This window comes from Pagrus major, chromosome 4 (genome assembly GCF_040436345.1).
Source record: "Pagrus major chromosome 4, Pma_NU_1.0".
NCBI classification, from domain to species: domain Eukaryota; kingdom Metazoa; phylum Chordata; class Actinopteri; order Spariformes; family Sparidae; genus Pagrus; species Pagrus major.
The window spans coordinates 24,799,840-24,812,467 of NC_133218.1; the positions used below are offsets into that span (position 1 = coordinate 24,799,840).

The window sequence follows — 12,628 nt, forward strand, 5'->3', positions numbered from 1 at the left end:
GAAAAAAATCCTCCAACCAGACATCAGCGTAAAATGACTGCATCAGCTGACGTGCCCTACTGCTCCAGAGAGCTGTACTTAAGACAAAGAACGGTACAATACTGAGTTTACTGCATAGAAAACGCCAAGACTACATTAAATGTTTTCAGGTATTATGTCTATTGCTTACAGCGTGAACAAAAATGGCTGGATGTGGTGAGCTCATGATGGGAAGATGTGTTCTTCACCGTAGTAAAATTACCTTCTGAATCTCCCATTGAAAAGTTTTTATAGGACAGATTCACATTCTTCAAAGTTATACTAACTTGTGCACATGTACGCTGAAAGAGTTATTAGTTGTGGATAGAGCTGCAACTTATGATTATTTTCATTACTGATTATTCTGCTGCAGAAGTGGGAAGTAATGAAGTACAAATACTTTGTTACTCTAATTAAGTATATATAATTAAGGTATCTGTATTTAACATCAGTATTTATTTTTCTGACAACTTTTTACTTTTACTCCCTCATTTTAACACAAATAGCTGTACTTTCTACTCCTTACATTTTCAAAACAGGCTCATTACTTAAGTTTTAATGCATTTCAGAGGAACACGTCGCCTTCTCACCATCACAAGACTGATTTCAACCTGTGCATATCACGCACAGCAGGCGTGGCAACACGAAACAGACAGAGGGAGACTCGAATGGGGTGAAAATGCATGTAGTGACAAAGGCTAATCTTCAGTTAGCTTTGCACAGAAATGGCCGGTAGAAATGTCCTTCAGAGGGATACTTTTTGCTTTTATACTTGAGTACATTTCAGAGCCTGTACTTTATTACTTTTACTTCAGTAAATAAGTTCAATCAGTACTTCTACTTGAGTAAAAAATGTCCTCATCACAATTTCCCACAGCCGAAAGTTACACCTTCTAATATCTTCTTTTGTCCAACCAACAGTCCAAAGACTTTTCATTTACTATCATACATATGCTGGAACCAGCAAATGTTTGACTTGTTTGCTTGAAAAATCAATGAAACAATTAATCAATTGTCAAAATAGTTTGTAATTAATTTAATTTTGATCATTTAATCGACTAATCGTTGCAGCTCTAGTTGTTGAGTTTTTGCGCAGCCATTAAGGACAGGAGGAATTATCCCAGCGACTAATAAGTCTCATGGGGATGTGAGAATTCTTATTCTCAAATTTGATTAAAACATTTTTTTTAAAATGTGAACCTGCCCTTTAAAGCTACTCATAATGACAGTACCAGAGGATGAGAGTGTACTAAGCCCAGTTCAAGTCACTGTCTGATACTCCTCTCCACCTGCTGACACAGGGTCAGGCGGTGGTAAGGGCTCTATTCAAGTTAAGAGAGTTGAAATGGACAGAGACACACACAACAGCACCTGGGCTACAGCACCAACACATCAGTCGGACACAAACTTGACAACCATGTAACTCACTGATCCTCCTCTCTGAGCACGTCCAATGAAAGGAAATGTAACAGGTAATGCATTAAATATTCAAAAGTGATCAAATGTTTTCTAAAGAAAAGTGGTACTGTCTGATTTCCACTTTCTGATGGGAATGTCTGTGTGAGGAATGCCGTCTGATTATAAACCTCTGAATGATTTAATGTGTGGTCTAATTGCACTTATTTTCAATTTCACCCTTTTTTTGATTTTTTTCTTTTTTGGGGGGGAATTCAAGAAGAGGATAAAAAAAATCTGTCAGACGTAGGAAACTGCAGCATTCGTCTTGGCTAATTTGTAAACAGAGTTAAAAATGCAAGTCAGTTTTTTTTTTCTTTCTCACTCTCTCACCACAAAACACCAACAATACTTCAAACATATTCCCTTCATTAAAAAAAAACACCTATTGTACTGTGATTCCTATTACAACGGTCAGTGTGAAGTCAATGAGTGACATTTTCTATGTGCAACACAAGACAATCATAAGATCCACTGGATAAAGTATAATCTAGTACAAAAGCGAAGGACCATTCAAACAAAAGACAGAGGGTAACTTGATAATGATCACAAACTTAATTAGAGCCAAGCCTTTCTTGGAGATGCGCTTCAGTAAATCCATATAAGATAAAATATCATCAGTGAGATGGAGAATCAAAGAGAAGCTGATTCGTCTAGAATGATTTCTTGAGAAATTTGTCAAAGGCATGCTTTACTTGTGTAGAAATACTGAACAGCAAAAGAGTGCATCACCTTTAAAAGTCGGGGGGGTTTAAAGAGGGTCAGCTCTCACACCTCATACGTACAGAGATATAAAACAGCCCCACGAGGAGGAAAACAACTATTGCTTTAATTTGGTAATCGAGCAAAAAAGTAACTCAAGTTGAGGACAAAGAGAGCGCCTCGTCACTGACTCACTCGCACAAAGGGTTGGTTTCTCTCCATCTCTTTCACTCTTCCTGCAGCCAAGTGACTGGTTAATTCGCGCAGGTGGCTTTGGTGATGACCAGCCAGTGCCTCCTCCGTTAATTACACTCTTCAAAATTGCATTAAAAGTCACCAGTCTGGTCGGGAAAGCTTTGAGGTATAGTGAGGAGGAGGGAGGGGGAAGGATTCTCTCAGAAAGGGGGAAAGAGTTAAACTCTAAGTGATGAATATTCTCAGTGATGAAACTGGAATGCAAGATATCTCCAGCGATCATACAAACACACACACGCACACACAAACACAAACGTTCGGGCCCTCATCCTCAACCATAGGGCATGATGGTGTGTAATGAAGGCAGATGTTTTTGGAGTGAAAACTGATTGCTAAACAGACACACTGATTGATTTATCACTATTTCGATTGTAGACAAGTGGGACAAGCCGCACTTGGCCTGAGAGAGTATCTGCTGACAAAGGAGGTTTCAGACTCCTGCCGAAGAAGCATAATGTAACATACACTGACAGTTAGCGTCAACAGTGCCAACATCACCACAGGGGCTGCTGGTGTCAGCAAATCCACTCTGTTTTTTTTCTTGTTTTTTTGGGTAAATGCTTTCGAAGGAAACAGGATCTTAGGAATGGAGGAGATAAAAGATCACTGGCTGTGATCCTTTAAAGACATCAGAACCTGCAGAGTTGGTAGCTTCACCGCGCTACAAACACATTCTTCGTAGTCCGTGGTCTTCCAAAGAGACGGTTTGGTCAAAAAGGAAGCGAGAGTGCTCTGAATGCGATGGTAATCACCAAGCGTGATTATGAGGAAGTGGCGACAAAGGAGGGAGGGAGTAAGAGAAATGCAGTGTGTGAGGACTGTGAGAGGCATTTCATCAGCTACATACTTTCTACTCAGCTTGTCATGTCCCCGTCAGACCTCAGCTGGCTGGGAATCCACAGGCTCGTATCCTTTGGCTGAGTGGTGACCAAACCAAACCAGAACTTCTCACCAGATAGACAAAGATCTTGTATTTTTGTATATTTTAGGTGTGCAAAATCTCAAACATTCTGAGGCTACATTCGCACTCTTTTTTTCCTCTTTCTCTCCTTGTCAGACTCATTCTTACTCGTGGCAGTCTCCTCTATAGTTGCTACCAAATGTGATGCTACTTCCCTGCATTAGAGCGCCCCTCAATGGACAGTTTGACCTCCTGGGGGATGAAAGAAGGCCTTGTGTGGCCGGAGGTGCTTATTTGAGGGCGCGGCCCTTCGTCTCCCTTCATATTGTATCTTTGGAGGCCAGGTGAGGACCAACGCCTCTGAGAAGCACCTAGCACAGCCTGCATCCCTCCCATCCCTCCCATCCCTGCCCCTGCAAAAGCAGAGCCCTCTGTGTGCAAGTGGTAACTGCTCTGGCTCCTCGGATGCTCTGCTGAGGTCCTACTTGGTCTGATGGGCGACTCAGTGTGCCCAACAACCCCAAAATGTGTGGCTTCCTCCTTACTGACTGCATCTTTTTCTCCATCCCTCTGTCTTTCTCTGTGGATGCGGTCTAGCCTGAAATGAGACTGTGGCCGTGACTGCTGAGGGGCGGGAGGCCCCATGAGCTGGTGACCAGGTCCTGATGCAGCGTTGGTTTTGCTCAAAGTCCTGGACAGGTTCTGCTGCGGCAGTTGTTGTTGCTGTTGTGAATTATGATGCTGTGGCTGCTTCTGCTGCTGTGGCTGCAGCTGCTGCTGCAGGGTGATGGACACACACACGTCTCCAACTTGCAGATGATGGCATGCCAAGCCGTAGAGCTGGACTGTGCGTTCAGGGCTGCAGGACGACCAGCCCTGGCCGAACACAAAGAAGGGGTGCTCTGGGGGAACATCGATGGTCACTTTGCTCTGCTGTTCCCCCACTGTGAAGTGGAGCGACACGAGACCTGGTCTCTGCTGGCTGGCACGGATGTCCACCACCATGCTGGAGTCGATCTTCAGCCCCCCGCTCACCTCAGCGCTCCGCACAAAGTCCTGAGTCTGCAGGTCCTCCACGCGCTTCAGCTCCCCAGTAGCCAGCTGGATGATGGCCCCCTTCATGAAGTGTGACGGGTTGCAGGGGGCCGGGGCAGGAGCGAGGCTTGAAGCTAAGGCCTGAGTCACATCTGCAGTGGGCTGGACAGGAGGCTGCTGTGGAGGCTGCTGCTGAGCTGTGATCAGCTCCGCCCTTTCAGGGAGGCACACTCTGGCTGAAGAATCAGAGGCTTTAAAGCTTGGATTAGAGGAGGCCATGGTTGTAGAGGCATGGCTGGCGGAGGCATCATTAGCATGCCCTGGGTAGTGTTGCTGCGGTGGTTGGGGCTGATGCTGCAGGTGATACTCCATGGGAATAAGAACCGGTTGCCCATTGGCAAGCATCACAGCATGGCCTGGTTGTCCTGTCTGCTGCTGGAGACCGGTCACTCTGGGGTCGCTGTAGCTCACAGACTGGGCCGCGTACGCAGTCCGGCCAATAACTCCTGCACTTTCTCCGTGGATATCTCTGGATCTCTGGGCACCCTGAGAGAGGTTCAAGGGAGCAAAGGAGACCTCTTTCCGCACTACACTGACACCTTGGCTAGAAGAAGCCAAACGACCAACCACCTGCTGCACCTGGAAGTAAAGGAAATGTTAGTCAGACCTGCTTGTGACACAAAAGACATCCAACCGTCTTCCCCACAGCATCCTGAATTACAACATTAAAGTATGAAATAAATGTGGGGCTCAGTAGATAAATACAATTTTAACCATTTCATTACTCAAGCCTCTAACTTACTCTGACACACAATTTCAAATGATGTGTGCTTTAACACACATCAGTTTCAGGAAAGACATTAGGAAACGGAGACAAGAATGGAGATTTTTTCCTGACTTCTTAATTAGACAGCCAAGTGTAAACCGAGATAATCTAGAGCTACTCGCCATGCCTTTCATTAGGTATTGTTGGCATTTCTCCCCATTTGGTTGAGTCAAATAACTGATGAGCTGTCTCTATTTATTACCCTGCACACCATCACTAAAGAAACACTGAAGGTTTCACTGCAGCATCTCTATACAACCACAAATAGCACAGTTTGGGCACAAAGTGGCAATTGTCTGGTTGTGAGTGATCACCTGATTACCTGCGGACCCACAGTACACAATTAAGGAAGGAAGTAGAGTCTAAAACCAACATGTGCTATTAGATCCTAAAAGTAAGCACATGGTCAGGCCAGATCACTATGAATACTATGTCTACACTTGAGTGAGTAATCATGTAAAGCCAAGAACTCAAATTATTCACAACCACAACCTCTGAAAAGAAGCTTATTTCTGTATCTGTATATCATCCAGACATGTTAAACATTCAGGTGATGCTTTCTGTCCTTAACAAGTGTCTTAAAACTTTTAAGAAAGTACGTTAAAGGTATAAATGAACAAGTAATCTGGTTTCTCTATCCACTAATCAGTGTTAATACATACACCATGTAGAAGTGTTTTGTAAATACATGGATGTTTCTATCCCCAGTTTAAGTTTAATTCTCAGATTAACAAAGATTAGGAGTCCATCAGTGCGTCTCACCTCCAGGTCGCTGTCTGGAGTGCTCGGCCGGCCAGGTGAGCTCCTCCCTTCCAGCCTCCGGATCTGCAGTCCTCTGTCTTGGCTGTGCTCCTGTGCTGCAGAGCTGGACGCTACCTGCAGCAGACGTGCATTTTTAGCAATGTAGGCCAAGTCTAGTACAACCTCCCTGGCTCCCTGCTCCTTATCGCCTCCATTCATCTCTGGTTCATTCTCCTGCTGAGCACTGGGGGGGTCTCTGGTGGCAGTGGCAGCCCTGGCGCCCTGAGCGTGGTAGAAGACCGGCATCCCTCGAGAGCTGACCTCTGCTGCTGGCAGTACTCCCACAGTGCTGAGGTGCTGCTGGGCAGCTTGCTCTGAAGGCAGCATCAGCGGGACGCCGCTGGATGCTGCAACTTTGGCAAAGGTATGTGTAGCCACCTGAGCCTGAGGAGGTGGGGAAACAACACCTTCTTGTATGACAGATGGATACTGAACAAGGTGGGAGACAGCGTGGGGCTGAGGAATGGTGCCTGAGGGAGAGATTAATGGTCCCGGGACAAAGCCAGGGGGTAGGGCATAAGGTACCGCTGCATATGGGGAACTTACAAACTGGAGAGAGGAATGAGGGATCTGGGCGTAACCAAGAGGAGGGTAGGGAAGGCCTGGGTGCTGCAGGAGAGGCGAGTGGACAGTGTATGCTGGAGAGATGTGGCTTAACACTGGGTGAAGACTGGTAGGTGAGTAGGTTACAGATGGAAGAGCCACTTTGTAGAGCATACTGTACTGGTCAACGGGCACCGCTGGTATGCCATCAGAATTATCCACTCCATAATGAAGCCCCGACTGAGCACGCAGCCACTCTCCAGATGGGGTCCCTCCCTGAGTGTCACTGTTGGCTGCAGAGTTCTGGATGGAAACCACTTCATCTTCTCCAATACCTCCACCAGCACCACCTCCACCTCCACCTCCACCTCCACTGCCACCTCCTCCTCCTGCAGCACCAACCCCACCTGTGCCTCCAGCTCCACTGCTGTTACTAACTGGGAGGTCCCTCTTCTTAGGAGGCAGGCACTCCTGGTTGCGCTCCTGAGCGGGTTTCATCGCAATCCTCTGATCAAGCGAGTTGCTTTACTGTACTGCACAGGAAGTGAAACTTGCAAGCCGGTCAGCCTGCGCAGGAACCAGTTCTGAAATCACCTGGCTGACCTCATCTGCCAATTCACCTGGGGAGGGAAACACACACACAAATACAAAAGGACTTGTCAGCACAATCTTTTTTTTTTTCCCAAAGTTGCATACTACCATCACAAGTGTTAAAATGATTAATATACATTTAAAATTTGACTAAAAAACAATCATACAGTTTTTAGTTTGTGAGAGAATTCATTATGGTGATCGACTGATCGTGGAAAGCATTAAAGGAGAAGCAGAAACTGACAGACAATGTTTTACCAAGTTTATTTGTGAAAAACAGAAAAACAGTCTGCACACATAGTTGATGCTCCCATGAACATTTATTACCTCCATGTGACGTTTCGGGCACATGTCTGAAGAAGGGCCTGTGCCTGAAACATCACATGGAGGTAATAAATGTTCACTAGTGTGCAAACTGTATTTTTCCGTTTTAAACCTGTGACTCTGTCCAGCACCTACCGTTCAATGTGTTTGGATGTGTGTGCATGTGTAAACTTTGTGACCAAGTTTATTTGTAGCAGTAGAAAAATAAACTAATAGACTTGCCCAATTACAAACTTTATCTGCCTGAGATATTACAGGGTACTTCTCAAACCAAGGATACTATGTTGAGTTAGTGCATATGTCCCCATAATGCATGTATTTGAACTCTCGACCTGTTCTGCTCTGTGGCAGCTGCAGACGTCGCCGAGTGTGTTAAAGGGTCTGAGCACTTAAACTGTAGAGCACATCTTTTCATTACAGCTGTCTGTAAAACTGTGAAACTGAACAAACTTCATAAAGCAGCGATGGTTTTAGGTATATGACATGTCTGTTTGCATCGACACAGAAAAATCATGCATTGTGGGAAAATGTCTGCAAATATACTACAGTATGTTTAACTGTATGTACAATGACTGTTTTTGAAATCAAGGCAAACAAATTGTTGTAGTATGAGTCGCCCATCGTCACACTTTGACCATCTTACCGTCCCTTTGAGAGGCTTTAAGAGGCTTCTTGTCTTGACAGTATCATGTATATTCTGTATCTGTTTGACCAACTCTTCTTTGAGGCTGTGTAGTGTTTACATATAATATGTTAATAAATAAAAATAATCCAAAGACTGCATGTCTTTGTCTGCTGCATTTAATCAAAGGGGATTTTAATTTCAAAATTCAGCCTGACATATCTGGTCCAGGCCTATTTGAAAACATTGGAATATTAACTTCTTATGTTAATTTTTTTGAGTTTGCATCATGTATGCGTTTGTGTTTGTTTGTAGATATGTCTGTATGGATGGATGCACACTGGGCTTTGACTGGTGCACTTAATTGTTTGTGTGAAGCACTTTGTAACCGTGTGGTTAAAAATGTGCTAGACAAAGTTATTATTATTGTAACTTGGATTTAATATTAAGTTCTACGAGTTTGAGCAAAGCTTGGGTGGAGCACATGAGTTAAAATGACGCGCTCACTGGCACGTTACTACACTTTAAGAGGTTCAAACACCATCTAAATGACCATTGGCAGCAAGAGCAATCAAAAGGCTCAATGTAAGACGCAAAGACGTGGTTCTTCATGATCTGCAGTATGAAATACCAGTAAAAATGTACAGCAAAAAAATTAGTTGGTACATGTAAGCAACTGCAACATAAACCTAATGAATTTATACACATACATCTATAAATACTACACCCTACAACGAGCAAGCGAAATCATGTCTGACCCCTGAAACTCTTTAGCTGTACTTCAACTAAGTTTATTTTAATATATCAATGAAAAAGATGCTCTCAGTCCTGTCGAGATTTATTTCACCACAAAGAGTTAAGGCTATGGTGTAAAGTCCCATCTGATTCAACAGAGGTGAACAAACATGAGCTAATCTTGAGCTAATACGAAACTCGGTTCTTGGGTGTGTTCAAGGGAGCAGGTTTACTTATTTATCATACATTTAGCCTGGAACTGTTCCTTTTTTTAACATCCAGTCCATGATTCATACACGAGTGGGTTCCTGGTTTCAGAAAATTCAGTGAACCTGCTTCCTGAAACAAACCCCTAAACAGCACCAGATATTAAACGAAAGCTTTGAACATGTAGTTACAAGTCTGAGTTTTCTCCCAGTTACCGCTACACTTCACTTCAGACTAACTGTGTTTACCGTTAGCTAGTGGCTGACTTGGCTAAAGTTAGCTAGCAACTTGGGAGTCATATTTTTTCCGCACACACAGCAAAGTGACAGCATGACACTTCGTACACTAACATTAAACGTAGATGCTGAGCTTAAATGATAGCTAATGTCATATGAGGCCATTTGGTTATCACTAAAATATATGACTGGGCACCAGCCCAGAGGTTCCGGCTAGCTAGCTAGCTAGCTAACTGGCTAACAGAGCTACAACTAGCTAACATGAACTGACTCCAGTCCTGCTCGACTCACATCTGCTCACAACTAACACAGCAATGCGCACAATTCCTATCAAAGATGCCTCTGCTTCGTGTCGTTGTGTAGACGTACCTCCAAATGTCATCGCGAACAGGCTTTTCTTTATTTAAAAAAGTTGATATGCAGAGGTACAATTGAAGAAATCAAGGCTAAGGAGTCGAGCCCATTTCGAAGGCCAGCAGAGGCGCTCACCAATGACGTCACCAAGTTTATTCAATTTCCTGTTTTTTCATGCACAAATGTCGAGCACGCACACCCAGTCACAAAACTACATGTATGCTTTATTTTATTTATTTTTTTAGTGAAGTTTTGTCTCATCTACACCCTACAACAATACTCTCAACGCCGTTTTAACATAAAGTCACAGATTATGTTTTTTTCTGGCAGGAAAATGGTAAAAAAAAAAAAAAAAAAAAATCAATGAATATATCTGAGCTCAGCTTACACAAGATGCAGTGGTAGCTGAATGAAACAAAACCCTGCAGGATGCAGTTTGGTTTAAATGCATTAAATGTACATAGTGAAGTTTTGTACAGCAGGGGGCGCTGGAGCCACGTGCACTGAAGGGATTTCATGAAGTGATCTCATCTTGAGGACATAAAACTGTAAACAAGCCGTTTCTGCAACTCTCCAGCTGTTAGTACTCATGATTGATTTTATCTACTGTAGATGTTTGTTTTGATAAGAGATTTACTGAAAAACAATCAAATATGCAAACACATCAGACGTGTATCACATATAATGGAACAGAAAAATAAGACACAATAAATAATGACTGCACGTTGAATCTGCTTGGGGTTGTAAAGGTTAAATTAATAAATAAGATTTAAAAAAGAAAGAGAGAAAGAAAGAAGGAAGGAAGAAATAAAGGCACAAAACAACACATCATTCCTCTGTGAAAAGATCTTCGTACAGCGTAACGGTTGTTGTAACTTGTTTTTAGTGTCGATAAGTGCCAGAGTTTGAATATATTCTCTAAATTCGCACAGCAAACCTGTAAAGTTAGGAAAAATGTTGGTAAATTTACATTTGTAAGTTCACAATAAAGTCATGTTTTTTGTGTTCAAAGTACATAATGACATTTTTACACTCAATTTTGATATCATCATCAATTTTACACAATATATAATTTTCCAGTGGAGCCCAGAAAGTGATCAAGTACATACACAAGTAAAATAAATGTGTTACATTAGCTGAATTTGTTGTTAGTGTCTAAAAACTTAGAGACATGTAGATTTGTTTATCTACTGTAGATAACAGTCACACCAAACCATGGCTGAATTCAGCTGTTAGGGAACACCCCTTTCTCTATGGTAACATGCTTCAATATACCTTTTTTGATTAACATGCACCTCATGAGTAAACACAAACTAAAATAATTAAGTCTTAAACCTAGATTAATCTTGTACATGAGTGGTGCAAATCTGCAAAGTAATTAAACTGCCAGCTGACCTGCAGTAACACGCGGCTCTCTGGGGGCTCTAACGGTCTGGAGCACAGGGAAGTTAGCTTCAGATTAGGAGGTTAAAAAAAAAAATACAGGTGTTAATACAGTAATTGAAAACACGTCCTCTGTGGCCTCTTTGCAGAACAGCAACAGACCTTTTTCACATGAGCAGTCTCACATGTCATGATGGGAAAAGAACAGGTGTAATTAATGACATAAATAATTACTGCACCCCATTTACAGGGTCCTACTATTGTGCACTGCCGGCTCGTTGGCACGGTTTACTGAGACATCACAGTGGGACGTGACCACGATTATTGTGCTTTTACTGCTTTGACCTGTCAAAATGTCTACAACCTGTGTGCAGTGATGGCTCCCTCACGCACGATGTGCAGCAGGGCGCTGTATGCAAAAGGCAAACTGATGTGAAATCAAAACAGAGGATGTGGTGGTTTTTCTTATCTGGCCGGTGACGCTGCTCTTCCATTCCGCTTTGTAATCTTATCATCCATTTATCTATTAGTGACTGAATCAAAAACAAAAAAACCAATGCCTTCGAAGTCAGATTGGATTGTGTTGGGTTATCCTACAATATTATCATACTGTAAGCGTTTGTTTTTACAAGAATATGGAGATAAATATTGCACTCACCCTCTGTAAAGTCCCCTAGCAGGAATAACCTGCTACCATGAATGTCATCACTGATACAGCTGCTTTATGTTTTCTTCTTCTTTACCTTTACTTCATATTGATCTTGAGGTCTGTTTAACCAGCCATTTGTTCTGTGTATGAGCATTTTACTTTCTTTTCAGGTTTTTTGAATCATTTTTTTGATTTGTGTAAAAAATAAACTATTCATTCGCCTTAAAACAACCCAACCCCGGCACCAATATTTTAATTCAAGTAAGTAAATTGTTATTCTTGCATGTAATTGCCTGGTTATGTGAAAAAGAAAAATATCATACTGTTCACACAACTATGTACCAGCACATGTTTGACACACTGTTCTTTGCTGGTCTGCTTTGATTCCTTTCTGACATGTAGCCAGATTTTATAACTGTATTTCATTACCTGCAAAAACTGGTCAACATAAGCTGGTGTCACTATGAGATTTTAGTTTGCTCCTTTTAAATTACCCAAATTAGTCTCAGTAATGTGCATCTAATTGTATAATTTGTATTATTATAACATATATATATATATCATATCGTATCAACTTGTACAGAAGAACAAATCTTCACATCAATTTCACTTAAAATTAAGAGTATAGATAAGCTTGTTGAGCCAGACTGCTGAGATGTGGAGGCGAGCACAATCCATGGTTCAATCAACACCAGGGAGGGAATCATATATTTAAAGTATAAAGCTCTGAAAAAAAAAAACAACTTTAAAAAGGAGTGCATGTCAGTCACAAAGATGCCTGACATGTGTCACCCTCCCAGAAGTTTAATCACCACATAGATTTCTTTTAAGAAACACCATCAAAAGCAATTGTTTCATTAGGATCTTTATTATATTGCTTGTAAGTTTCTATTCCAACTGTTCAATTTGTTAAACTGTGCTTCTGGTTATAATCACAGAGGGGCACACAGGACCTTTTTTTTCTTCTTTAGCTGCTATATAAATAAGTGTA

The 12,628-nt window shown here is 42.2% G+C and overlaps 1 protein-coding gene across 1 annotated transcript; it reads right to left on the reverse strand.

Moving 5' to 3' along the window:
- Positions 1 to 1,682: 1,682 nt before the first annotated feature.
- atxn1l (ataxin 1-like) lies at positions 1,683 to 9,744 on the reverse strand. The gene is made up of 3 exons (XM_073464885.1): positions 9,621 to 9,744; positions 5,955 to 7,156; positions 1,683 to 5,005 (listed from the first exon to the last, which is right to left on the reverse strand). Exons 2-3 carry the CDS (start codon positions 7,032 to 7,034, stop codon positions 3,539 to 3,541), a joined length of 2,547 nt encoding a protein of 848 aa, XP_073320986.1. The 5' UTR covers positions 7,035 to 7,156; positions 9,621 to 9,744; the 3' UTR covers positions 1,683 to 3,538.
- Positions 9,745 to 12,628: the final 2,884 nt, after the last annotated feature.